Source organism: Xenopus laevis, chromosome 7S (assembly GCF_017654675.1).
Source record: "Xenopus laevis strain J_2021 chromosome 7S, Xenopus_laevis_v10.1, whole genome shotgun sequence".
NCBI classification, from domain to species: Eukaryota; Metazoa; Chordata; class Amphibia; order Anura; family Pipidae; genus Xenopus; species Xenopus laevis.
This window is the reverse complement of record NC_054384.1, coordinates 31487371-31514638: the sequence shown is the minus strand read 5'-3', so window position 1 is coordinate 31514638 and position 27268 is coordinate 31487371. Positions and strand designations below refer to the sequence as shown.

General features: G+C 38.5%; 1 protein-coding gene across 2 annotated transcripts; it reads right to left on the bottom strand.

Moving 5' to 3' along the window:
• Positions 1 to 825: 825 nt before the first annotated feature.
• wnt8b.S (Wnt family member 8B S homeolog) lies at positions 826 to 27268 on the bottom strand. 2 transcript variants are annotated; one of them, NM_001090285.1, is given in 7 exon segments: positions 2118 to 2737; positions 4649 to 4791; positions 5881 to 6006; positions 7909 to 8127; positions 10134 to 10272; positions 13954 to 13987; positions 26925 to 27110. In NM_001090285.1, coding segments are annotated over 7 exon segments (1287 nt in total). In that variant the 5' UTR covers positions 26993 to 27110; the 3' UTR covers positions 2118 to 2179.

Genomic DNA, 27268 nt, shown 5'->3' with positions numbered 1-27268 from the left:
TTGCAGCAGTCAGCAGATGAGATCAGAAGCAGGACAGCTGCCCACTGCAGCTACATACAGAGCACTGCAGTAGAAGGTAGATTACTAGCCAGCAAAGCTACCTAAGCTTAAATGTCCCTCAAACCCCTGCAGACTTCTGTCCCTCCAATAACAGAGCAGTATCAAAACGATTACTAGCCAGCAAACTTTCAACTGTCCCTGAAATCACTAACAGGCAGCAGCTCTCTCCCTACACTATCTCTTCAGCACACACAGGCAGAGTGAAAAAACGCTGCAGGGCTTCGGTTTTTATAGGGAAGGGGAGTGGTCCAGGGGAGAGCTTCCTGATTGGCTGCCATGTACCTGCTGGTCTGGGGTGAGAGGGCAAAAAAAAGCGCCAACAATGGCGAACCCAAAATGGCGAACGTCGCGCGACGTTCGCGAACTTCCGGCGAGCGCGAACACCCGATGTTCGCGCGAACAAGTTCGCCGGCGAACAGTTCGCGACATCTCTACCATTCTGCCGGCGATTTAGATTCTAGCCGACGGGAAGGCATTGCGGGGAGATTTGTCGCCCGAAAAGAGGCGATTTGTCGCCCGAAAAGAGGCGATTTGTCGCCGGGTGATTAATCTCCCCCAAATAGAGTGTGCCTCTACCCTTGAGGTGAACCACACTTTCTTCTGCTTATGGAGGAGGGAGAATAATTTGGGAGACAGATCAGATTGCAGATGGCAGGAATATCCCAGCTGATCTCGTTCTCATAAGAGGTGAAACTAGATGGGGTACTATATTTGTACTATATTTCCCACATACATATTCCATAGCACCACCAGATTACAATGCAAAATGATAAGCCTACTTTATTAACACAATATCACAATATTTACATTTTCAGAAATCTGATGCAAACTTATTTTTAAACAAGCACTTGTTTCCAACTTTACCAGTAGTTGTAAAATTACAGTTAAAGACACTGCCTATTTATAGTGTTTTAATGAAACTTTAATTAGCCAAGCAGCTACTCCATGCAGACACCTGAAACATTACGACATTTTCTAGCATAATTCTCCTATCCAAAGATTCATGTTTCCTGTAAAATGCCCAGTAGGTAAAATCCCATATCTAAAAATATTTACTGTACATAAAAAACACAGATAATGTTAATATTTATATTCATAACCTGTGCAATAAATTAAAATGTAAAAGTGCTTGCCTTTCTATGTACACATTAAATAGTTACAACCCAACATTTTTCTGCTTATAGAAGTATTAATCGTTAATGATTAAACATACTTAATTACGAAATATCATTTAGAAAAATAGCCGTATAAAGTCCATGAGAATGGTAATAAGTGAAATAGTTGTAGGTAATTGGGCACAACAGGATAATATGGAGGTCCTTTACTAAAGTTATGGTCACACAAACTTTGCTGCATTTGCTGCACAAATGGACACTATTGTTTAAAGTGTATTTTCCAGTTCTGAATTTAATTAAGTGCATCTATTGACGTAGGGGAATGCAGGAGCTTAAGGGTCAGTCCACACAAGCAGATTTCCAAAGTCACCCGAAGTTTTCTTGCGAGGAAACTTTGGGCGACTTCGGAAAACGAAGCGCCGCGTGTGAATTGCCACAGGGATTTTCATTTTAGCCAGCAGACGGCAGGGGGAGGCAGTTCGAGGAGATTGTTGCCCTGAAGAAGAGGGGACTTGTTGCTGGGGCGACTAATCTCCCCGAATCTGCTCGTGTGGACTGACCCTAAAGGTGGTGGTAGTTTCAGGGTTCCCATTCCTACCCGCGTCAATAGACACACCAAACTTGCCTCTGAAAAATATGCCAGTGCCTCAGTATATGTATCGGTTGCACCCTACATTGTTATGTTGGCTTATTTTTAAAGGATACACATGTTTGTTTGCTTTGCCAAAATCGTATACATATTTATCTGGCAAGGACATTTAACAGCATAGTATGCAAGTTGTTTTTAAAACATTGGCTTTGGCAATACTTATCCTAGAGTTCATTGTACAAGCACTTTATAAACCCAAGCTATTGAAACCCCCATTGTCATCGCATGCGTTCTCTAAACTCCTACTCTAAAATAATAACATTTTCTTTCTTTTCCTAGCTGGATTGGTGCACTCTCACTGTCCATGTAGGTGTGCTATGATTTCAAAAACATAAAGTTCATGGCTCTAAATAGTCTAAAGTTTCTTCTTAAGCTTGGATTCCTTCTTGCGTGGAATGCCTCCTCCGCGTTTTTCTTTTTTGACACAAAAGTACTTGGTGACGCTTTTCCTGCACTGCTCACATTTGACTGCACAGCACCAATGAAATTTGCAGTTGCAGCTTGATACCATATCTGCTCTTCGTTCCTTAACGGCTAAACCACAGTCACCACAAAGACGTCTGCAGCTTCTTTTCTCCCACTTGCTGAGTGCTTTGCCTCTCTTAAGGCATTCCCTGCCCTCTGTACCCAGAAGTCCCAAAGTCTTGTTCTCCAGGCAGTAGTCCGGGGAATCTTCAAGATGTACTATTTCTTTTTTTGAAATGGATCTGAAAGTTTCAGCAATGGCTCCTCTACTGGCAGCACTGTTACCTGCTCCATGGAAAAGATCCACTTTAAGGGCTTTGTGATATTTCTCTTTCAAATAATTCCCCACCTCTCTGAATTCTGGTAGCTGAAGCCAACAGGTCTGCGTGGTACAACTTCCGGATACACCATGACATTTGCAGGTCCTCTTCATGGTACTCTTTACTGCCTGCATGTGAATGAAAAATAAATGGTTTCATTATAGAAATATAAAAGCACCTATAATATTTACTACACACACCCATAGACACAGCTTGTGGACCTCTCCTACATCAAAGCCTTACTAGTAAAAGAAAGCAGAAGTATTGCTTATCAAGATATTTCTTTTTTATTGCAGGTATTCAGAGAGAGGAATGTTTGAAGCTATAAAAACCCTTGAAAAATAATGCTTATATGAAGCTTGGAATCTGGATAACTGCATTTAAAAAAAATCAATATTCTGTTAGCTATAGTTCTCCTTTCCTTTACTAGTACTATTAACTGTCAAGTTTGAATATGGCAGATTTGAAGTCCTGTAATCTATGGCTATGAGGGCCCTTTTATAACATTGGTCAGGGTAATGCAGTAGTTCCTAAACCGTAAGACCACTCACTATCTAGGATGGCCCAGAACAATGGCTGGCATAGCCCATGCCAGTTTGGGTGTGAATAAAAACAATTTGCTCCTCAAGGTTATTATGAAAACCCAGCCTTAAAGGGATTCTGTCATGATTTTTATGATGTAGTTATTATTTCTTAATTACACTTATTATAGTGCAAATAATTCATTCTACTATGTAAAATTTCATTCCTAACCCAACAAGTGTATTTTTTTTGAGTTGTAATATTGGTGTGTAGGCAGCCATCTCAGGTCATTTTGCCTGATCATATGCTTTCAGAAAGAGCCAGCACTTCAGGATGGAACTGCTTTCAGGCAGGATATTGTTTCTCCTACTCACTATAACTGAAGGTGTATCAGTGGGACATGGATTTTTACTATTGAGTGCAGTTCTTATATCTACCATGGAGCTGTTATCTGGATAATTTCCTGTTGTTCTGCTTATGGGATGCTGGGGGGAGAAGGGAGGGTGTGGTATCACTCCAATTTGCAGTACAGCAGTAAAGAGTGACTGAAGTTTATCAGAGCACAAGTCACATGACGGGGGCACATGGGAAACTGACAATATGTCAAGCCCCATGTCAGATTTCAAAATTAAATATAAAGAAATCTGTTTGCTGTTTTAAAAAAAAAATATCAGTGCAGAAATCTGCTGGAGCAGCACTATTAACTGATGCATTTTGAAAAAAACATGTTTTTCCTCTAATGTTAATAAAAGTGAGATTTAGGCTTCATACCTACTGTATCTGTAGGGTCCCATAGTGTTAATATGCCCCTATGGATTTAAATCCTCTTTTCCCTAGTTGCTGGGCAATGTATCTAGTTTATCATTTACCTATCCAACTTATTGGCCAAGAGGTGTAATGACCACTTTCTGCCACACTTTAATATTGTGCTTGGAAAGAGGTGGATCTTCCTCTTTGGCTCCTGGTGTCCTAACCACCTGGATGTTCCCACTGAGCCTGGTTACACCTTGGCCCAGTAAAACCCTTTTACCCTAGGCCTAGAGGAACCAGTACCTCTAGAGAGACAAGTCAGGGAGCAGGGACCCCATGAATGAGGCCAGCTAGAGACAGTATTAGATCTGTTATAGTACTCTCTAGGAGAGTAAGATAGTGAGGAGAGAGAGAGAAAGAGCAGCTTTGTGCTCCATCAAGGAGGTGTAGCAGGGAGTAGATTCCCAAGGCTCCTAGATTGCCTATAGTGAAGAGACCACAGTGGATAGGGTGTCAGGCTTAGATTCTTCTCCCTGACCACTCCACTGGGTGGGATCCGCACCACTTGTTAAGTATATCTACCTGGAGGTCTGTCTTACTAATTGACTACATCCGCAGGGGAGTCACATTCTCAGCTGTCTCATCCACCTGTCCTAGCCTGCTGATATTAATCTGCATATGCCTCAATGCTTTGTAAGTAACCCTGTGGATCATTTGTCAATAGCATTACACATCATTTCACAATTTTTTCTATGGTAGAACTATACCTTTCGTCCGGCTTCATTGTTATGTAGATTCATGGCAGCCCTGGCATCTTGTCCTGTTTCCAGTGCATCCACAAACTGCTTGGAAATAGTCTCTCCAAAACCCACATTGTCACTACATCCACCCCAGAGCCATCCTTGTCCTCCTGAAAAGAAGAAAAATGATGAACAAACGAAATCAGGAAGAATCAATTTAAAGATATTTATGTTTTCCTTGATTTCATCTTTAATTCATAATACGGGATCCATGTATAAAAGATATTCACTTTATAGAGCTGGGTGTTTTGCAATAAACCATGGCCATAACCAATAAGCCTGGTAACTTGTCCAAATATATTGTTCTGTTTGTGAAGTGTGATCAAAGGAGAAGAAATACAATTTTCTACTTGGGGGTGCCAAAGGTTAGGCACCCCCAAGTGACTGCTTTTACACCCCAGGAAAAACTGTACCAGCCTGGGGTTTTTCTAGAGAGCACCATGGAGCGATCCTCTTCCTGCTTCTTCAGTTTTTAAATTTACCAGGGCAGATGCATGCGCAGTAGAGCGAAATAGCCGGCTTTTTCATTAAAGTTCGACTTTTCACTCTACTGTGCATGCGCAACCACGAGAAGACCTGAAGAATCAGGAAGAGGATCGCTCAGTTGGTGCTCTCTAGAAAAACCCCGGGCCAGTGTGGTTCTCTGCTGATAGGAGCACTGGCCCAGGGTGTCCAGTAAGTAAAAGTAGTCACTTGGGGTGCCTAACTTTTGGCACCCCCAAGTAGAAAATGGTATTCCTTCTCCTTTAAGCTCATAGCTAAAAGTGGGGCTCAGACTGAAAATATATCTGTCAAATGTACACATGCTCCGATGTACATTCCTTCACAACTCTTTTCTGCAGTTAAAACTATTTGTTGTCAACAGTTCAAGTGCACTATTTTTTCCAGTGATCTTCTGTGTTAATTGAAAAAACCTACAGTATGAAGTAGTGGAGATCTTCAGAAGGGCCCGGCGCACTCTGATCCCCATCCTCCCACCCACTTCCCGCCTTGCCTCTGCCTCTGCCCCACCCACTCCCCAACCGGCTCCTCCCACTCATGCCCGACTTGTTTTCCAGGTAAGAGAGAGGCTGGGGAGGAGGGGCTTTTTTTTATTAGCTATAGAGGAAGCAGACCCAACAGTCCAGCCCCCTCTATGACCGGGACAGGGGTTTGCTTTTTCTATATAGCCACTGGTATGAAGAAACCATACTTCTTACCAAGTTGTCCATTCCTGGAATCATCACAGCCACAATTGTCAAAATCTCCAAGGCTGCAGTTCCTTGTTAGGGTGTACATGACTCCGGCAGAGCTGATTGCATGGACGAAAGCAGTTTCCCGGTTTGCTGAAAAAAACAAAAAAAAATGTCCTTCAGCAAATTCCCTTATCTGAAGAAGTGCCTTAAATAACTCACTTTACATTTAGAAACATGACAATGGAAGTTGATACAGTAGTTTCCCTCTGGCAGGAGCATAATAACACACAAAGATGACCCCATCAAACACTGGGTAGGGCCCACAGATATTTCCAGAATGTTTCAGAGATCCTAAAAAAATGTTTGCTGTGGGGTGCAAACTGGCCTCTGGAATTTTTTTTTTTTTAGTTGCAGGTATAATTGTTAAATATGTGTGTCTGGTTGTCTCCTAACTCTTTAACTTGATGTTGAATTCAAAATAAATGAACCAATACTTGTGCACCATTACTACATTTTGCACTGTACAATACCAAACAAAATACCAGTACAGGTCACTTCCTGTTGAAAGGGAATCCTTGACAATGAATCAGTTAGTGTAGGTCAAATATCACAAACTTTATCCATAAGGGTAGGTTTAGTGAAATACATTAGAACTTTAATTTCTGGTGAAAGTAAGAAGACTAGAAGAAGTCTCCAGACTGCACAAGATTTGAGTCCCAACAGAAAGAATATGTTGATTAAACCTGGTGGCATGGAATATATGTGTACATTTCACAGTCAATGTTAAAAAATAATTTTAGAACCAATTCAGAAGAAAACCATAACACAGATCTGCACCAGTTTAAATATTTCAATGCTCCATCTTTAAATACCAGAGTTTTCGTTTTCATAGGACCACTGTCATTGTTGGCGTTTGTAGACAATCAGAAATAACGACAATATGGCACAAAAAGTGAATCCAGAAAATATGCGACAGAACAGAAATATAATTTAAAAGAATAAAGGTCAGAAAAGCATCTGGCTAAAGTGCTTACACTTGGTCTATATGTGATACTTGGGCAATGGTGATGCCACTGAAGAGCCCTAATCAAACAGCATTCCCCCTTATATAAAGTGATCTTTTCAATATCTGACAACTACACATCAAAACGCTTGCCCCGTTGCATCCACTCTATTTCATGGTGCAAGGGATCCCCTTTTCATGTTTCACATCTAGTCACTCTCTAGATAAAAATTGACTGCATAATAGGCAACATTCTAAAATTGTACCAAAAACTTTTTTGAGCCGCAGATGTGACTGACTATTTGCGTATATTTGCGTATATGTGACTGACTATTTGTGGTCTTTGAAAGAAATACACTATATATATGTATAGTAGTTATTATTCATGTTTCATGATTAGTGATGGGCGACTAAATTCGGCAGGCACAAATTCGGAATGAATTTCCACATTTCGCCTCCGGAAATTGCAGCGAAAATTCACCGGAGTGTCAAAAATTGCGTTTCGGTCATTTTTAGCCGTTTTGTGGGAAATTTGCACATTTTTTGACGAATCAAAACGGAACAAATTCGCCCATCACTAGTCATGATTTCAGAATGAGACTCTTAATGAGCATTACATTGTTAAAAAGGACTAGATGATTACTAATTAATTAGAACAAGTAAAGACATGAACACTAAAGACGTGCCCATTTATGCCTGTTTGTCTGCAAAAATACATTGATAATACAATCTAATATGTTTACATTAAGAAAGGAGGCGTCTAAGATGGTTTGGGCTTTGGACAACATAGTCTGCAGACAAAAAAAAAAACAATATCTGCTTTTGCCATTGCTATTTTTCAACTCAACTATATAATATTCCTAATAGAACAGTTTATTAACCAAAAAGCCTTTGGAGAGTTGCAATGTTGCTTAGTATATGCGATGTGATGCAAAGTTGAATCTTCTTGTTGAGGATGCACAGCAGGAGACACTGTATATATATATGAAATTGTGGAAGTGCAGGATTACATTTTTGGAATGTGGTCCTACGAAAAGGAAAACTCTAACCTGGAGAAAGGAATCCTGTAGAAAGGGAGGTTGCAGACTGCACAGTGTGACCCTGTGGAAATGGGATCTGGAGACGGGATAAGAAGGTCTTGTTGAAATGGGATTCCAATCTAGAGAAGAGGATCCGGTTGAAATTAATGCTCCAGACTGGGGAAGTAGGTCCAGTGTCATAGAGACCGCTGCCTGCAGGAGATGCTCCTGTAGAATGGATGTTCAAGTCTGGAAAAGAGCATACTTGGCAAGTTGAGGCTTTAACCTCACTCAAGAATGGGAACAAGGCAGTCTACTTGGACTGTATTTGGATTTTCTTGTAACTTTAAAGTAGTGTCTTAATGGTAATGGAATACTGACAAACCAAAATCAAGTTACAGTTATGGAAAGTCCACTTTATTGGACTAATAAATGTAGAAATAGTCACTCCCAATAAGAAGAGAGAACTCAGAGGAAAAAAAGCTGTACTTTAATTTCATGCTTTACCAGGTAGATACAATTTTTAAATCGATGAATGATAAAACTGGCATTGTTAGGAAAGGATCGATTCTAAATAATTATTGCTATTTATTACCATTATCGTCAATCCAAAACAAATATGATCAATTCCTTGTAGATTGACACAAGCCCCTTAAGTGTAGAAAGCCTCCAGAAATGCAATAGTGACTGAAATAAAATAGCAAATGGTCTACTCTATTCTAATTGCCTTCACTTTCTGATTATTTTAATTAACACATATTGCATACAAAGACTACAATTCAAGGCCAGCATGTTGGTTAAAAGCAACTAAAAGTTCAACAGGATTTATTTGATTTGGCAGATATCGTTCAAATGTTCTTTCTAGGTGAAGAACAGTTTTCAGAGGTTACTAGTAACTATATAGCGTGTGTTAATTCATAGAAAAGGTTTTCTAATGGTGTTGAATTGGTTGACATTCCATGTGTGTAGCCACAGTGGGGCTCCTATCAGTAAATATTAGTGAATGGCTGCATTTCAGAAAATGAGCAGTTGAGGAGATGGACCCAATTTTCACATGACTATTTATTGTAGTTCCAAAGGGGTGAGGTTTTAAAGAGCAAAGCAAGATATTGTTATGCACTTTGTCACACTCTAGCACCCGTAGTGCAATGCTAGAATGAAGCATAAACTGTCTACTTTTATCTCTAAAAAAGTTCATGAAGTTCTACCGTGATGTCATTCAGGAGGGGCAAGGCGAGAGCACTTACAGGATCAAGGAACACAAAAGTCTTAAGTAAAGCCTGCTTTGCCAGTGTGGTGGAAAGCACAGAGAGTGGCAGCACCAACCATGAGTACAAGCACCGCTTCGCACTTTAGTTGTGTGCCCCTATGCCCATATATTTGGCAGATATGAGAGAAGCTACTGACTTTAGATGGTCTGTGCATAGCCAGATTCAGTGTAACATCAGCCATATCCTCTGTAGCTGACAAAGAACTAGCATTACTGGGGACAATATCAGCCCATACCACTGTTTAGGGGTACAAAGTAACCATTTACCCCTTCATGGGTTTAAACTGACAGTGAGCCTGCTCTGGTTTGCCTTTTGGCCTATATTCTTGAGAAAGGGTTGCAAACGCTGAATTTATAACTACACTCTGTATGTTAGTGTCTAAGTTCCTAATGTAGCATTGCTGCTAAGTTTTCAAAGTGTATGTATAAAACAAAGAGTAGTCAGCACAACAACAATTCAGTTCTCAATGTAGTGCAGGTTCCCCAATGGCCACTTTCCACTGGGCATATACATAAAATTCAAGATGGAACAGCACCACTAATGATGGGCGAATTTGCGCAGTTTCGCTTTGCCGGAAAATTAGCAAAATGGCGCTGGCGTCTCGTTTTTCGGCGGAAATTTTTTTTGACGCCAGTGAATTTTTTCGGGCGAATTTTCGCGGGCGTTTCGCGAATTTGCGCCTGGCGAATAAATTCGCCCATCACTAAGCACCACATGTCCTATGAAGAATAAAAACGCCTTTATTTTGTTATTTTATAAGGCAATACAGCCACATTTGGGCCAGGCTTGGCCCTTTATAAAGTTTCAATGGACAAGCTGTGCTGTTCCATCTTGAAAAATGTGTTTGAATAACCATAACAAATAAGCCAGGTTAAGGTAGAATAAGATATATAGTGCTCTGGACATACTAGATACAGTCTAGAAAAACAGACAGTGTAAAATCAATACACCACCAAACTGTGTTGTTTTCTAAGTGTTTCTTACCACTTCGTAGTCCACTATGACTGGAGAGCTGCAGGGTTCTTTCAGGACAGTTCCACTTGTCCCAGGCAAACTGATATTTGCACTCCTCAATACCACTCTGAGCTCCAGCAGCCACACTGCTTGAGTAGATAAGGTAGGCCTGGAATAAGAAAAAATCTGTTATTTATTTTTACTTAAATGCATCACAGATGTTGAATTTGTAAAGTACAAATGTAGATAGAATTCTAGTTACCCTACCCAGTGATGTTGGGATGACAGATTATATTAATGCCTTTAAAAGCGGACTGGTGTACTTTTTGAACAAATTCAATAGCCATATCTATAGTCATTTCAATTAGTTTTATATACAGTATATATTCTATCTATTTATTTATATACATATAAAGAATATATATAGGGATGCACAGAATTCACTATTTGAGGATTCAGTTGAATCCTAAATCCTTTGTGAAAGATTTGTCAAAATACAGAACCGAATACAAGCCCTAATTTGCAAATGAAATTAGGGCAAATAGAACCGCATGAGTGGTAAAATCATGTGATGTTTTGTAATTGGATTAGATTGGAGCTAATCATTATATGAGATTTGTGGAGGGAATTTAAAGTATACCTGTCACTCCCTACATCCCCCCTTCCTCAGCATTTCATTGTGTAGCCAGTGCTTGTGCATGGGCATCAGGTGCCCCATTCTGGTGCATAAACAAGATTTTGGCATGATGCAAAGCTTGCCTTAATAACAGTGTCCACAAAATGGCGACTGCCTGTGTGATGTGATTGTGAATTCTAAGAATCAAGATTCTTATGATGTATTTTTTTTATTTCAAATGATGATATCACTCCAACTTGCAGTACAGCAGTAAAGAGTGACTGAAGTTTATCAAGTCACATGACTGGGGGCTCCTGGGAACAGACAATATGTCTAGCCCCATGTCAGATTTCAAAATTAAATATAAAAAAATCAAATCTGTTTGCTCTTTTGAGAAACAGATTTCAGTGCAGAATTCTACTGGAGCAGCACTATTAACTGGTGTGTTTTGAAAAAAACATTTTTTTCCCATGACAGTATCCCTTTAAGGTGACAAGTTGCCTTTAACTAGGCTTAACACTTCCAGTAGGCAAAGTGCAAGCAGAACAGAACCATTAAAACATTTTCTGCTTGTCTTGGGCCCTTACACCCACCTTGTCAGTTGGACAAATATTTCCGGGGGGGAAGATATAAGATATGTAAAAATATTAGAAGTCCCCAAGCTAATGCTAGGGACGGCAGAATGTTTGAAGAGCAAATCAGGTTCCTATGGGGGGGATTATAATGTGGACTGAGAAAGTAATCATGGCACGAGGGTTGGCAGAGGAATGACTGTGCAGGGCAGGGCAGGGCAGAGGCAGGATGCAATATCTGAAAGACTGGGCCAAGTAGGTAGGCAGAATCACTATAAGAAGAAGGGAGCCAGATAAAGACTAATTGGGGCCTTATACAATGTAGTGCTTTTGGGGCTCCCCTTTAAATTGGGCCCCCACTTTAAAAGAAGCAGAAAGAAATAAATATGAAGATTGTTTTGGCTATGCCCATTTTGTGGCTACATTCCCATACACCATGTCCATTTTACACACATTAACATGCTCAAAATGGCAGCAGTAGAATCACAAAGTGCATCAGAACACAGACTCTGAGCCCCCCACCAGTTTATCACATATTGTGGCCCAAAGCATTTAACAACACACTGTGGCACTGCAGTAGAGCGAGGTGCTACAGTCTCACCAGCTGGGTCTGATTCCTCAGACGGCTTATCAGGAGCCATTAAAACCCAGGCTGGTCAGTCTCTCAAAGAGCTCTGACTGAGAGAGACACACGGTCTGGCAGCCGAACGTATAGAAGTCTATGTATACATACTGTGGTGAGGTCACTACTAGGATACCTGGGAAAGTCCAGGACGGAGCTTATTTATGCCCCCGGTTCCTAACAGAGTAATTCCGGGAATGTTAGTCCAGCACTGGTGTTTTGAGTTGTCCTGAGGCATCTCAGGTGGTTAATTAAAATGGCAGCTCAAGCCAGAGGGGGGGGGGGCTCACTGAGGGATAGAAATCACCATGAGGTTTGGGATTTTTGTATTTTGTTTTTTTTTTGCTCAGTTCTGCTGTAGTAATACTAGCAACTTGGGGGGCAGTGGCACTGTATCAGTGAAAAATGGAGCTGACCATAGCAGCAGACAAAAGAATAGAGCAGATAGCTAGCCAGTCTGCATGTGAATGATCTTGCTCATGCCCAGGCCTTTTATTTATTCGCCCTTCCCTTCATGATGTCTTGCCAATGTGTCGTGCTATAGTGAGTGTGCATCAGCAAAGGCAGGTGTGCAGCAAGACGCAGCCAGGTGATGGGGTGATCCAGGGCCCAGACCGTAAAACTAGGAGGGCCCTAGGCAAGTGTCTAAGTAATTTGGCTTAGGAGGGAGCTTTAAATAAGTTAAAACATGGATTTTAGGATTGTATGAGGGAAGGCTTCATAAACAAGTGTAAGCAGGAAGAAAATCTGACTGGAGAGTGCACTTGACAATATCATCCTGATCCAGCTGCACAGTGATTGGCTAGACTGCAGATTGAATCCCTCTAGCCTATCCAATTCATGTTCAGCTGTAACAGGAACTCAGAGGCAGAAATGAGCCATAACTACAGGCAGCAAGATTAACATCACAGAGGCAGATACGACCCACTTGAGCCTATTTGTGGACACCCATAAAGACATATTTGTTAAAGCAGAGTCCAAGTGATAAACTCTTACATTGCTGAATTGTATTGCTCATCTAGTCAGTTGTTTAATATTGATATTTCAAGTTTAATTTTTTTCTGTAAAATCTTTTTTAGGGGCCCCTACGGGTTAATCTGCCCTGCAGTTTTAAGGCCCCCACCCTTTTTCTTAGAGTGATCTGCCAGGAGAGGTGTGACAGCTTCCTGCTACACTGCTATATAGTGTGTGTAAGGAGTGGCCTCTTCCTCTTTTGCCTCTGGATGTGATTCCAGCTGGATGTGCTCAGGGGGACTGAGTGCAATAGGCCCAGAAGAAGGCATGTGTCCAAGTCGGGGACCAGGTAACCCCGTGAATGAGAAATAGATATACTAGGGCAGATTTGTCATAGTCTCTCTAGGAGAGAAAGGCAGATAGGATAGAGAGAAAGAGCAGCTGAAGCTCCAACAAGGATTTGCAGTAAGGGAGTAGCTTCCCAGAGGCTCTGTGTGTTGCCTCCAGTCAGGTACCTCAGTGAAGAGGGACTGTAGGGTAGAAGCTGCTTTCCTGACAACTTCCAGGAGGGAATGTGTGTGAATTCTGCAAATGCCTAATGGAGGCTCTTCCTCATGAAATGTCTGTGTCTGCTTTAGGCGAGCCTGCCTGCAGATCTGTGTGACCTCTCTATATGCTGTTGCCTCAACTCCTGCGTGAGCAGAAACCTGATGTCACTTGCCTCGTGTATAGTTCAATAAACCTTGTTCCTGTTTTATTAAGAACCTCCTGGCACCCAAGTCTTTTGTTATTGCACAGTAGCCTGAGGGAGTTGTAGTTAAACTACACCACACCTTTAATCTTCCCTATAGCGAAGGCCCTAACCTGAAGTGTTAGAGTCACGTGTAACCGATGCTCTAGTGCACTAGCTGGTGAATTAACCCCGTATGGCCCAAATAGGTGTTACACTTTTTATGATGAAACCATAACACGCATGCATCTCTTCCCCTTATTAAGCCAACCAAAACTAGCATTTAAAACGAGCATTTAAAACTAGCATTTAAAACTAGCATTTAAAACTAGCATTTTGAATGGGATGCCTCTTACCTTGGGACCAGTCATGAGAAAATTGTTCACTGACCTGCAAGAGACAGACAAAAACCATCAAAGATGGGAACAAATGCAACGTCGCTGCTGAGGGCATTCCTGACATTTCACTCCTGTCAACTGATCATTGTAATAAACAAGATTAGAAGTATTTTTCATAAACTCCTCTGAGCACTTTTGCAAATTATATTCATTTTCTGATGGTTTTAGATTGCTAATATCATCCCTCTTTTAAGATCAGTACCTCTATTTCCTTTGCACTCCCTGTATAGTTTGTTAATCCTACAGTTGCTATCAACTTTCAGAAAGCGTTCTTGAGCCAAAAACCTGCTGTTGGAAGTCTATAAATGTGGATAATTCCAAAAGCACTACAAATTGATGTAAAAGTACTAGGGGATCACTCTGCATAAGACTATATCAATTCATTTTGGGATCTTTAAATCTCCTTTAAAGGGATTCTGTCATTTTTTATGAGAGTTTTTACTTCTAAATTTAACTGCAAATGATTCACTCTACAACAGGGGTCCTCAAACGCCAGGCCGCGCCCCAGAAGCGGGCCGTGGACACTCCTGCACTGGGCCGCCGAGACAAGCGCACAAAAATGAGGCGTGCCGAATTGGACGCCGGCACGTCCAAACTTGCTGCAAGCCGCCACCGACTGCCCCCACCGCCAACCCCATCCCTGAACCCACTCCCCTGGTCCTTACAAATAAAAAAAAAATTTTTGCACAGGTCCCCGGTCCAAAAAAGGTTGGGGCCCCCTGCTCTACAATATAAAATTTAATTCATGAACCAGCTAGGGTATTTTTTTTTTTTTTTAGTTGTAATATTGGTGTGTAGGAAACCGTCTCTCACTTTAGGATGGAACTACTTTCTGGCAGGCTGTTGTTAGTCCTACTCAATATAACTGAATGTGTCGCAGTGGGACCTGGATTTTACTATTGAGTGCTGTTCTTAGGGTAAGGTCACCCTAGGCGATTCGGGGAGATTTAGTCACCCGGCGACTAATCGCCTCTTCTTTGGGGTGACTAATCTCCCCGAACTGCTTCCCCCTGTCTTCCACCTGCTAGAATGAGAAATCTCCTGCGCCATGGCACTCACGGCGCTTCGTTTTCCGAAGTTGCCTCACGAGGAAACTTTCATCAGGCATGGTAAAATCATCATCATTTTTTCTTGAAAGCTTGCATTCTTACATTTATCAGTTTGCCTTCTGAAGAATGTAGCTTTCTTGCCTTTCTTTTCTAACTAAAGGCTAGTGCAAACTGACTGAATTTTCGCTGTTTTGCGACACATTCAGTTACAATGAGTAGGAGAAACTGCCAGAAAGCAGTTCCATCCTAAAGTGCAGACTCTTTCTGAAAGCACATGACCAGGCAAACAGACCTGAGATGGCTGCCTACACACCAATATTACAAATACAAAAAAATACACTTGATGGTTCAGGAATGAAATTTTATATTGTAGAGTGAATTATTTGCAGTGAAAACAGTGTAATAACTATATCATAAAAATCATGACAGAATCCCTTTAACCCAAGTCGTGACTCCTTCAGTTACATTGAGTAGAAGAAACAATAGCGTATCTGAAAGCAGTTCTGTTGTGAAGTGCTGACTCTTTCTGAAAGAACAGGATCAGGCACATTGACCTGCGATGGCTGCCTACACACCAATATTACAGTTTAGTGCAGAGGCACATATGGAGATTCGTGGAGATTAGTCGCCTGGCGACTTGCTCTCCGGGAAAATGAAGCACTCTGAGTGCCATCCTGCTGGCAATTTCAATTCGGCAAGAAATCAGTTCGGGGAGATTAGTCCCACAAAGAAGAGGTGATTTGTCGCCGTGTGACTAAATCTCCCTGAATCTCCAAGGGTGTCTCTGCCCTAAAAGATAAATGTATTGTTTCAAAAATAAAATTTTACATGGTAGAGTGAATTATTTAAAATATAAACAGTGTAATTTAGGAATAAAAACGATACCATAAAAATCATGACGGAATCTCTTTAGTAAGCTGTGGCTCAAAAGTGATTCTCACTAAAGCTCCTAAATAAAGGGTAAGTGCAACATGGAGTTTCTCTTTTGCAAAACTGTTAAGGCTCCCAAAGGTTTTTTTCAAAGCTGCGACTTTTTATTTTTGGGGAAAAAACGCACTCCATTCTATGGCATATCACAAAATCACTTCTAAAATGTACGTACGCACCCCCCAAAAAGACCAAACTTGATAAACTACAAAAATCCTTTTTTTGGTGAGTATAAGGTTGCTTACCAAATACAATTAACGGTTAAGGTTTATTATATGTATGCCACTGAGGAAGCTCTGAAAAATAATAGTATGTCAACAAGATAGATGTGCAGGAGGATAGCGGAATATAATTGACTTCCTCTTCATTATCTTCCCAAGCAAAATCTGCATGGAAATTAGTTGACATAATTGCTTTCCTAGAGTTGATTGGTTTTCCCAAGGAAAACACTTTGCACATTTTACACGTTTCTAGGTAACCATTTCCATGGAGCCATTACAGAAAGCTGGTGTTGGCAGAAGGAGGAACTTGCACTTGGAGACTTGCATAATTGTACATGATTTACTTTCTGGTTCCATTGAAAGGCAATTTACAGAGCGCTTTATGCAACCACTTCAAACCAAATATATTTGGTGTGGGAAAAGGCAGACACAGATTTGGTTAAATAAAGCATTTGGCTGGGGACATCTAGCAAGATACTAAAGGGATTTATTTGAAGAGGTAATCTGTGATAACATAGGACAAAAGGGGATAAAGAGCATGTGTAAAAACAGTGCGGCTGGTGACGAGTTAACATTAACATAATCCTATTAACTTTATACACAGGCACACCTGGGACACTAGAAATCCTTATGGTGGGCTCTAGTGTTAATACCAATACTTTCTAATCTGTAATTGAACTATGTTAAAGTGAAGAATAGCTTTGATGTGGCTAAAGACCTTTGCTCCACGTACACAAATGTATCAATTATATGAAGCAAACTTTAGTTGGCCTTGATTACAAGAAGATCGAGGGCTTGGAAGACAATGTACCCAATGAACATTGTTGTGTGTATATATTCCTGTACAGAAGCAGAAAACAGTATTATGTTGTACTTTACTGTCACTTTATAAACCTTAAACTCTAGCAATACGTAATTCACCAAGTAAATATGTGAAAGACAACTGTTATCTTCATTGTACTAGGGTTATATGTATTATTTAGTGAATTGTGCCAAAACTGGCTTTATTTTTGTTTTCAGGCTTATTTGATAGTGTACCACTGATAACTGTAACATGATATCCATTAAGCCATGATTTTTTGGGTAATCCTAACAGCCAACTATCCCTAATTCCCAGGGACGCTTCCTCGTTTTGACTCTTTGACCTTGGAAAAGTCTGCACAGAAGAATGTCAATGATATTATGATCCAAGTGTTTGCTTACATTCTATAAGCTACAGTTACTGAAAACAGGGGTCAAACACAACAGCATTGTTGTAACAAACTTCCTTACTCTGCTAAGACATGGTTTGTTCTACGAGATTCTGTCAGTGCTTATTGGATGCATGTAAGTATTTTTTTATTTATATAGCGCAACTTAAGTATACAGCACTACAGCAAAATAATGAAGTAATTGTACAAACAGGGGTCATTGCTGTAATACATACAAATAAATACAGAGAACAGCTACATTAAAGATTAGAGCTAAGTATCAAAGACAAGAGGAAGGAGATCCATGCCCTTAGAGCTTACAATCTAAGTAGATGTTTTGGTTTATAGTATAAAGCCCAATTCAAATATAATCGTTGAGAGAATTTCCATTTCATATGATTTTCGGGCCGTGTGGGGTGTCCCGACATTTTTTTGTGAGATGGTGATTGGTCGTTCAGTAGATCGGACAGGTTAGAAAATTTCTGTTGGCTACCGATAATAATATCTCTGCATGTATTGCCTGACGATATCAGTGGGAGACTGTCAGCAGCTTTTGTCGGACATAACTTTCATACAATTGCTGTCAGGGGCAGAACATCGTCTGATCTGTTCTTTTACTACTTTATTTGATCTGAACGGTTAGTGGCAGGTCGGGAGATGGCACCGAACGATCGTTCATCCGATAAAGGTAAATCTGCACGTCTATGGCCATCTTTTAACAGAGGACAGCTGTGGCCCATGTTGCTATAAATGCATGTTGAGTTGTGGCATATTTTGCCCATGTTCATGCTGCAAAATATGTTGGCACTATATAAATGCATGTTAATAATATTAATAATAATGTTGTTATAAATGTTGGTGAAATAATATTTATAAGTACAAACAGTATGTATTTTAAAATATTATCTGTAAAGTTTTAAAAAACTAAATTTTTTTGGACTAAAAATAAAAAGATGCTTCCAGTGTACAAATATTGATTTGGCACTCATAATTATAATCATATTGCTTTCCATAATTTCACAATGTTACGCTTTTAACAAAAAGCAGAATAGACAGTATAGCATTAAGTTCCTTAAAGCTAATGGTGGAAATGGCCTCAGAAATGTCCCTGCTGCCACTGAATTCAGTGCAAACTCTGCTGGTACAGGAGGTTTTTAGCTTAAACATTTTCATTAGATTGTTTTGAGGCCTAGAAACCACCTGCACTGTCAGAAGATACCCATAAAGGTTTCAATCCATATGAGACTTTACTATGGTGAGACAGTTACGGGTATGCAATCTGTTATCTGGAAATCTGTTCTCCAGAAAGCAACAAAATACGGAAATTCCGTCTCCCATAGACACCATTTTAATGAAAAAATTCAAATTATTAAAAATGATTTCCTTTCTCTCTGTAATAATTAAACATTACCTTGTACTTCATACAAACTGAGATATAATTAATCCTTAACGGAGGTATAGCCAGCCTATTGGGTTTAATTCATTCATTTTTTAGTAGATTTAAGGTTAGAGACCCAAATGATAGAAAGACACCTTATCTGGGAAAACCCTAGGTCCCAAGCATTCTGGTTCCATTCCTGTAGCAGGTAAAGAGACAAAACACAGACTAAATTTATGAATAATAATCATAATAAAAGAACAGATACATAGATGGACTTGATTGATGGTGTGTGATCATGAATCCCAATGCACTATAACAGGAAGCTGCTGCATTTTCAAGGAATTTTGGGAATATGATATTGCAGTGATCAGCCCTTTCCATGCCACAATCTATATTTTCTATATTACCTTCACAATAAGATTAACAGGATATTTGCTTTAGAGTGAATTTGCTTTAGTGCTATCATTCCAAAGAAAGATAAATTCTCTAACTGTCTCCATCTACTCCCAATCTCCATGTGTCTTTTGTTTCATCTCCTTTCTCATTAACACAATTCCTACAAGGCAATCCAAGACTGTGCAAACACATTAGCACAGTTTGTGATCAAAAATCCCTTTCTTAGCATAAGTGGTTAAAAAAAACACACACTTGGTCAATGGTCAGCCCCCTACTGTGTGATATCCTGTTCTCTGCTGTCCAATTACATATGTGACCGCATATTGTAAGAATGAATGCATAGCAATTTATTTATAATATTTGAAATAGCAAAGCTGATTTAACTTTTACTATAAAGATAACCACTGCATGCTGTTGGGACAGGAAGACTCCCTTTATCTGCCAGAAGAGGGGGGCCATACACTATAAAATCCGCCTGTTTGGCAAGGTCGCCAAACGAGCGGATCTTAACCCGAGATGCCCACTAATGGTTGGGCAATATTAGATGAATCTGAACATTCGGCCCTGGGGCTGAACGATCAGATTCCAATACTACAAATAGGCTCCGACGGGTCGCAGGACCGCATTTTTGGCCTGATATCGATCGGTTGGACCCGTCTGGAGGCCCCACACATGAGCAGATAAGCTGCCGAATCGGGCTAAAGGACCACTATCGGCAGCTTTAATCTGCCCGTGTATGGCCAGTGGCCACCTTTAGGCTACAGTCAAAGGGGTGACTTTCAAGTAGTGTTTAATTGCTTTGGGGAATTTGCTGGTATTGTAATCAGTAGCCCACTATGGGGCTATTCAGATGAGTAAATGTAAGGCCCTTGCTTCCTGGTACAGTCACTGGCTCTTGGAAAGATACAGGCAGTTCAAACATCTTTGCTAGACAATGACAAGCAAGAGCAGATTGTGTTGGTGAAGAAAACTCGGAAAAACATTGTTCATAAACACATAACAATGTAAATTACGATAATGAATAAGTTTGCAAAAATAAAGATTTTATGCCCCAAGGCAAGCATTGTAGCAGAAAGAATCCCAAGGCACACAGGATAATTGCAAGCAAGCTTCCTTGCGTGTTTAAATGCAACTATTTCCCAAACTGGGTCCCTAGTGTCGATGTTTCCAATAGTAGTTCAGACTAGCATAGTGGAGCTTAAGATTCAACTTAATTTTCATTTTTTAAAACATTATGTTCTGAAGTACATTGACCCTACCATGGTTTGTCCTATAGACAGAATTTATATTTGAAATTGAATGAAATGAACTATAAGGGGGCCCATTTACTAACGGTCGAAGTGAATTCAAAGTGAATTTTCGAATTTCGAAGAAATTTTTCATGTACTTCGACCATCGAATAGGCCAAAATTCGATTCGAATTGTAAAAAATCGAAGTACTGTCTCTTTAAAAAACTTTGCCTTTGACACTTCGCCACCTTAAACCTGCTGAATTGCTATGTTAGCCTATGGGGACCTCCTATAACCTATAGCCAGTACTTGGCTAAGTTTTTAGAAGTCAAAGTTTTTTGTTTGCAAAGTGTTCGTTCGATCGATTAAATCGTTCGAATCTCGATTTCTACGTTCGATCGAATGATTTGAATTCGATCGAAAACCGCTAAATTCAAAAAAACTATCGAATTTCTACAATTCAATGGTCGAATTTCGAAGTTTTACCATTTCGAAATTCGGCCCTTAGTAAATGTGTCCCCAAGAGTTTTGAATGTGAATGTTCTCTACAGCAAAGGCTGGATTATTTTAGGATCACAGTTGTGTAATACTGACACGGTGGTCATCAATATGTAAGATAATTTATGAGGTCAGAATTTTAAAACTAAAGACTGACTATTTTACTATCCTATGTAAAAGCTGCCTTGCTTGTCCTGGGAATGAACTGAGAGAAGACCAACTTCCCTTTAGATATTTGTTTATGTCACATATATGACAAGCTGCACTTTTGGCAATTCAGATATGAAAGATTAAAAGACAGTGGACCCTAAACTTCATAAATCTGTAACAGACCCACTAGCATGTTACTGACATTCTCCTGCAGATGATATTAGTGTAAAATCTTAGATTGTATATAAAGGCTTAAAGACAATACCAACATTCTGATCTATAAGTCATAAGGAATGCTCAGTCCTTGTACAGTGTAAGAATACAGTCATCCAGACCATGGGTGGCCATGAAATATATTTTTGAAAATTGTAATATATTCCAGATATACAAATACAGTTTTCCCTGGAATGTTTAATTTTAATTTGAATGAACATTTTCCTTCTAATATACATAATAATTAGGTGGTTTATTTTAGATCTTACACTTGATACTCATAGAAGGATATAGCAGTTAACATATATTTGGACTTAAGGAGCAATCACCATACCAGATGGCTCACCAATATTCCTTTTTGTCCATTTAGTTTTTTAACAGAAAGCCACAGTCCTGGAAAAATATTAAAAATATTATTAATATATTATATTATTAATATAAAACAAGATTTATAAGCCTTGGATAGTAAAGAATGTAGGGCAAGATAAATTGATGGATCCCAGCTCATTTCTGTTCCAACTCCTAGGAGCATATCTAAGATATCTAATGGCCAATAACTAGTGAATCATCATTGTATTAAATCTAAAGTTATTTTGAAATTTTAATTTGAACTGAAGGGCAATTGAAAATGGCAATTATATATATATATATATATATATATATATATATATATATATATATATATATACGTACCATATATCTATACAAAATTATAAATAAGCATTGAAATATTCTTCTGAATTCAGTATTCATCTTTGACCATGGAAGTAAAGACTGCTAAGAAAGGAGACACTCTATTTTTAAAATTAAAAGAATTGATTATGAGGCCACCAATATTTTGATTATTAAGCATACTATATATACCTGTCTAAATTTTATTAATAGATTTTATGAGTTTAATGTGGAGCGCCCTTATTTTCTTGTTTTGTTGATTTTAAAAATATGGCTTACAAACTCACAAGGACTATGACATTCTCGACAGCTAAACAACTGAAACGTGAAACTCTTGGTACAATATTTCCACTTCTGACATTTTAGAGAGAATTTTCACAAGTATTATTGGGCACGGGGTAATTCTGTAAAACAATTAAAGCACTCAAAGGGATACTGTCATGGGAAAACATGCTCTTTTCATAATGCATCAGTTAATTGTGCTGCTCCAGCAGACTTCTGCAATGAAATCCATTTTTCATAAGAGCAAACAGATTTTTGTATATTTATTTTGTAAATCTGACATGGGGCTAGACATATTGTTAGTTTCCCAGGTGCCCCCAGTCAGGTGACTTGTGCTCTGATAAACTTTAGTCACTCTTTAGTGCTGCACTGCAAGTTGGAGTGATAGCCCCCTCCCTTCTCCCCATAGCAGATAACCGCTCCCTGGTAGATCTAAGAACAGCACTCAATAGTAAAATCCAGTTCTCACTGCGACACATTCAGTTTCATTGAGTAGGAGAAACAACAGCCTGCCAGAAAGCAGTATCATCCTAAAGTGCTGGCTCTTTCTGAAAGCACATGACCAGGCAAAATGACCTGAGATGGCTGCCTACACATCAATACACTTTTTGGGTTAGGAATGAAATTTGACATGGTAGAGAGAATTATTTGCAGTGTAAACAGTGTAATTTAGAAATAAAAACTACACCATAAAAATCATGACAGAATCCCATTAAATTTGGTTGTCAGTAGAATATGCCCCCAAAATCAATATTCTTATGTTTTGGACCAGCTATGGGTTTCTTAACAGTAATGACATTATGCCAAGAGCTATTTTTAATTCATACATTGTAAAATTATTCAAAGGGAGTAAAAATTCCACAGCTCTGTTCAGTGCTAGAAATGTTCAAATATTTCTTATTAAAAATGCTATACAAACTTTTTGAAATAATCAAGCTAATAATAATGCAAATGCCTAAACCCTAAACATTTAGGGGCCGATTCACTAAATTCGAGTGAAGGATTCGAAGTAAAAATCGTTCGACTATTCGACCATTCGATAGTCGAAGTACTGTCTCTTTAAAAAAAACTTCGACCCCCTAGTTCGGCAGATAAAAGCTACCGAAGTCAATGTTAGCCTATGGGGAAGGTCCCCATAGGCTTGCCTAAGTTTTTTTGATCGAAGGATATTCCTTCGATCGTTGGATTTAAATCCTTCGAATCGTTCGATTCGAAGGATTTAATCGTTCGATCGAAGGAATAATCCTTCGATCGTACGATCGCAGAATTTGCGCTAAATCCTTCGACTTCGATATTCGAAGTCGAAGGATTTCAATTCCTAGTCGAATATCGAGGGTTAATTAACCCTCGATATTCGACCCTTGATGAATCGGCCCCTTATCTAGAGTTTCTAATGGTGTAGCAAACAAACGCAAAAATAGGGGTTTATTTACTAAACTCCGAATGCAAAAATCACGAAAAATGCATGATTTTTTTTTTAAAAAAATCGGACTTTTAAAAAATCACGAATTTTTCAGAAATGTATTAAACCCCGAGGATGAAAATTCCGAATCAGAAAGTCCTTTGTTAAGTTAAATACCATAAGAATTGAATGATGGTCCACATCTGTCTTAAGGTAACCCTAGTAGGACAGCCCTTTACTAGACAAAATGTCCATGCAAATCCAGAATGCCCAGGACCTGTCATTTCCTGGATAATGGATCTGTCTGTAATGTGGGTCTTCATACCTTAAGCCCACTAGAAAATCATGTAAACATTAAATAAACCCAGTAGGTTGGTCTTGCTTCCAATATGGATTAATTATATCTTAGTTGGGATCAAGTACTGTACTAGATATACCTGTAGCCTGAACATGGACAAAATTAAATGTTGATATGAGTAAGATATATATTTAGTTATTTCTAATGTCCTTAAAGGTATTTTTTTAGCACCCCTGTAGACTCAATCCAAGTATCTGAGGTCTTGAATAGTAAAGATATGTTCCAGAATGTAAAGTCATGCTACAGACATTCCATACTGATAATACGTTCCTGGAATTTGGAGTCAAAGGACATGGTATGTGGCTGTCACTATTATTACTGGGTCACCTCATTCTAAATCCTATGAATTGGATTGCAAAAGATGATTCCGCCAGACAGATAAAGAGCTGACTGCCTTTAATTTCATTGCCCACTACCTTTTGGTTAATTTGCTTTATCACATGTTTCACATTATACACTTGAACATCTTGTTAGTAGGTAAGATGTTTCAGTTCCTTAATCCAAAGCAGCAAATAAAGCCTCATGGCTCAAACCCTAGTGAGCTCTGAATATTCAAATATTTGTGAACTTAGTTAAGTTGATTTGTTTTCCTCTGTCTATCAAAGTCATCTCATTTTGACAAAGTGCAACAACAGGTCTGATTATTAACATACCTCCACTGTGTGTGTGACTCTGTATTCTATAAGAGTATATTGTTATACATGGGGTATATAAATATAATATATAAACATTGAATAAACCCAGTAGGGTTGTTTTGCCACCAATATGCATTTATTCAGCTAAGTTACCATGAAGTGCAAGGTACTGTTTTATTATTATAGAAATGCATATGCTTAAAATGGGCTTTTCAGGAGATGACCATCCTGTAATCTGGATCTATTTGAAAAACAGGTTTCTGGACAACGGATTCATATTTTACATAATATAGATTATACTCATACAGTATGCACTTTTAAGTTTTTTAAGCTGTTACATATTGGGGAAAAGAATATATAGATATATAAAGTAAAAAGAAGTTGGGAAGATTGCTTTTTTAAAATCAAATCAAATAAGTAAGGATTTAATATTTGCATGTCTTCTGCTTCTATCATTGTAGTATTATGGGTCACAAACAATTACTAGGCACACAGTACAAAGGTAAAAGAAAAAAAACATACAGAAATCTATACAGGTATGGGACCATCTGATATTCAGAAAACTTGGTACCTGGGGGTTTCCAGATAAGGGATCTTTCTTTAATTTGGATCTCCATATTTTAAGTATGCTTAAGCTGCTAAGAAAATATTTAAACATTAATGAAACTCAATTGGGTTGTTTTGCCTCCAATAAGGATTCATTTAATCTTACTTGGGATCAAGTACAAGGTACTGCTTTATTATTACAGAAAAAAAGGAAACACTTTTAAATATTATAATTATTTGATTAGGATGGAGTCTATGGAAGACCAGATAAAGGATCCCATATCTAGTTCCTAGTATATTATACACTGAAAAATAATATATTAAGAAGTTTTTTAAAAAAATCATATTTAGAATATATACTTTACTAATTTCGAAAAATCTAGCTATTTAAGGTTTAACGTACAGGAACAATAAACCCTAATAAATGGTGCAGAACCATGGAATTTTGACTGGTAGCATCCAGTAATTACTACAGTAAATAATTCTGCTAAATATGATTTTTGACTGCAGTATGCTAAAACCCTGTCAGTTGTTTTCCCTTTAGTATGATGATGGGACTTTCTTACAGCAGTCCCGTGGCATTTGTACACAGCACTTCCATGTCATGGGTTCTAGAATGTAAGGGTGTATTTTGCCATTATTTCTTAAATGCTCTGTGGATTCTCTGAAGAAATCGAGTGCTGTCAGTAATTTAGATCCTTTATGCATAGACTTTGTTTTTGTTTGATTGCACAGTAATCTGGGTACTGATTTGTATTTAATCTGGTCTGCGAATTAAAGGATAGATGTACCTACATTGGAATTAATATTAGAAAACAGACACACCTAAAATGTTCTAGAGGAAGCACATTATATATCTTGCAGTTTCTTGTTTTCATGACTTCTAATTTATAAAGTAACATGCATGAATAAATAAGAAACAGCAAAACATCTACAGTTGCCTGGTCCAGTCTAATGCTTCTACAGTCAAGTTCAGCTCTGCAGACTGTCCGTTCCTAATTTATAGTTTAATGCAAGAACCATTGCGCATGCCTAAGAATGAAATGTCAACCGTTGTAAAATATATTTCATAATAATATATAAAACACAGTAATAGCACAAGACACAGAAAATATGTTCACAATTAGCAAGCTAAAAAAATGTATATTGTTTAGACTTTGAGCAAATAAAAATATCACATTGTAAGCTTATTCAAGCTGTATCTTTAAAAGACAAAATCAAATTATAAATCATAACCAAAATTGCATTATTTTACATTGCTAGCCTCAAATGCTCGTTCATTAAAGCTGCACTGCTAATGTCCGAGCCGTCCAGTCACATAGACTTAATACTTCAAACATATTGTAATGTATGTTTAACAATGTACTGCTTGTAGCCATGCACATTATTCTAACACAATTTCCACAAGATATACTGTACAATTGGAATATTGGTTTTAACAAGAAACTTTATTTAAAATTCCAATTTATATTAAATTCAGTTCAAATACTTTATATAGTCCTAATGCTGTGGGTTGTATTACATTTTCTGAAAATCCATCTTTCCCTAAAAGTTTCCAATTAGTTTTAATTATAATGCTTTTATTTAATGTATGTATATATATATATATATATATATATATATATATATATATATATATATATATATATATATATATATATATATATATTCCTTTATTATTCTAGGTTTTCAATGTAGATTTTACATAGGGCTACTTGATTTGAATTATTTAACTATGGGATTTGTAATAATATCCTATCTCACCCCACCAGTACTTACCAAGAGTGGCAAAACGGAATTGCTGGCAGTATGAAGAAGATAAACCAAAAGGATCCAGTATAAAACATAATCCAAAACTGGAATACCCTGAGACACTACAGACAAAATTTCTCCAAAGTGTTGAGTCTGGCCCGGTATGAGATCCCAAGTGAGAGCCAAGGGGGTAGAGAAATGGAGTTGCAAACTTGCTAAGAAGAGATTATCTACTTAATTAAAGATTTTCCCTCTAAACCCTTTAGCCAATCAGGGCTCAAGTGCCAGAGAGAGATTGAGTTGATCAAAAGAACACCCCAGGCTCCAATAAAACAAACACATCACAAAAAAAGAATTGGGAAAGGCACAGA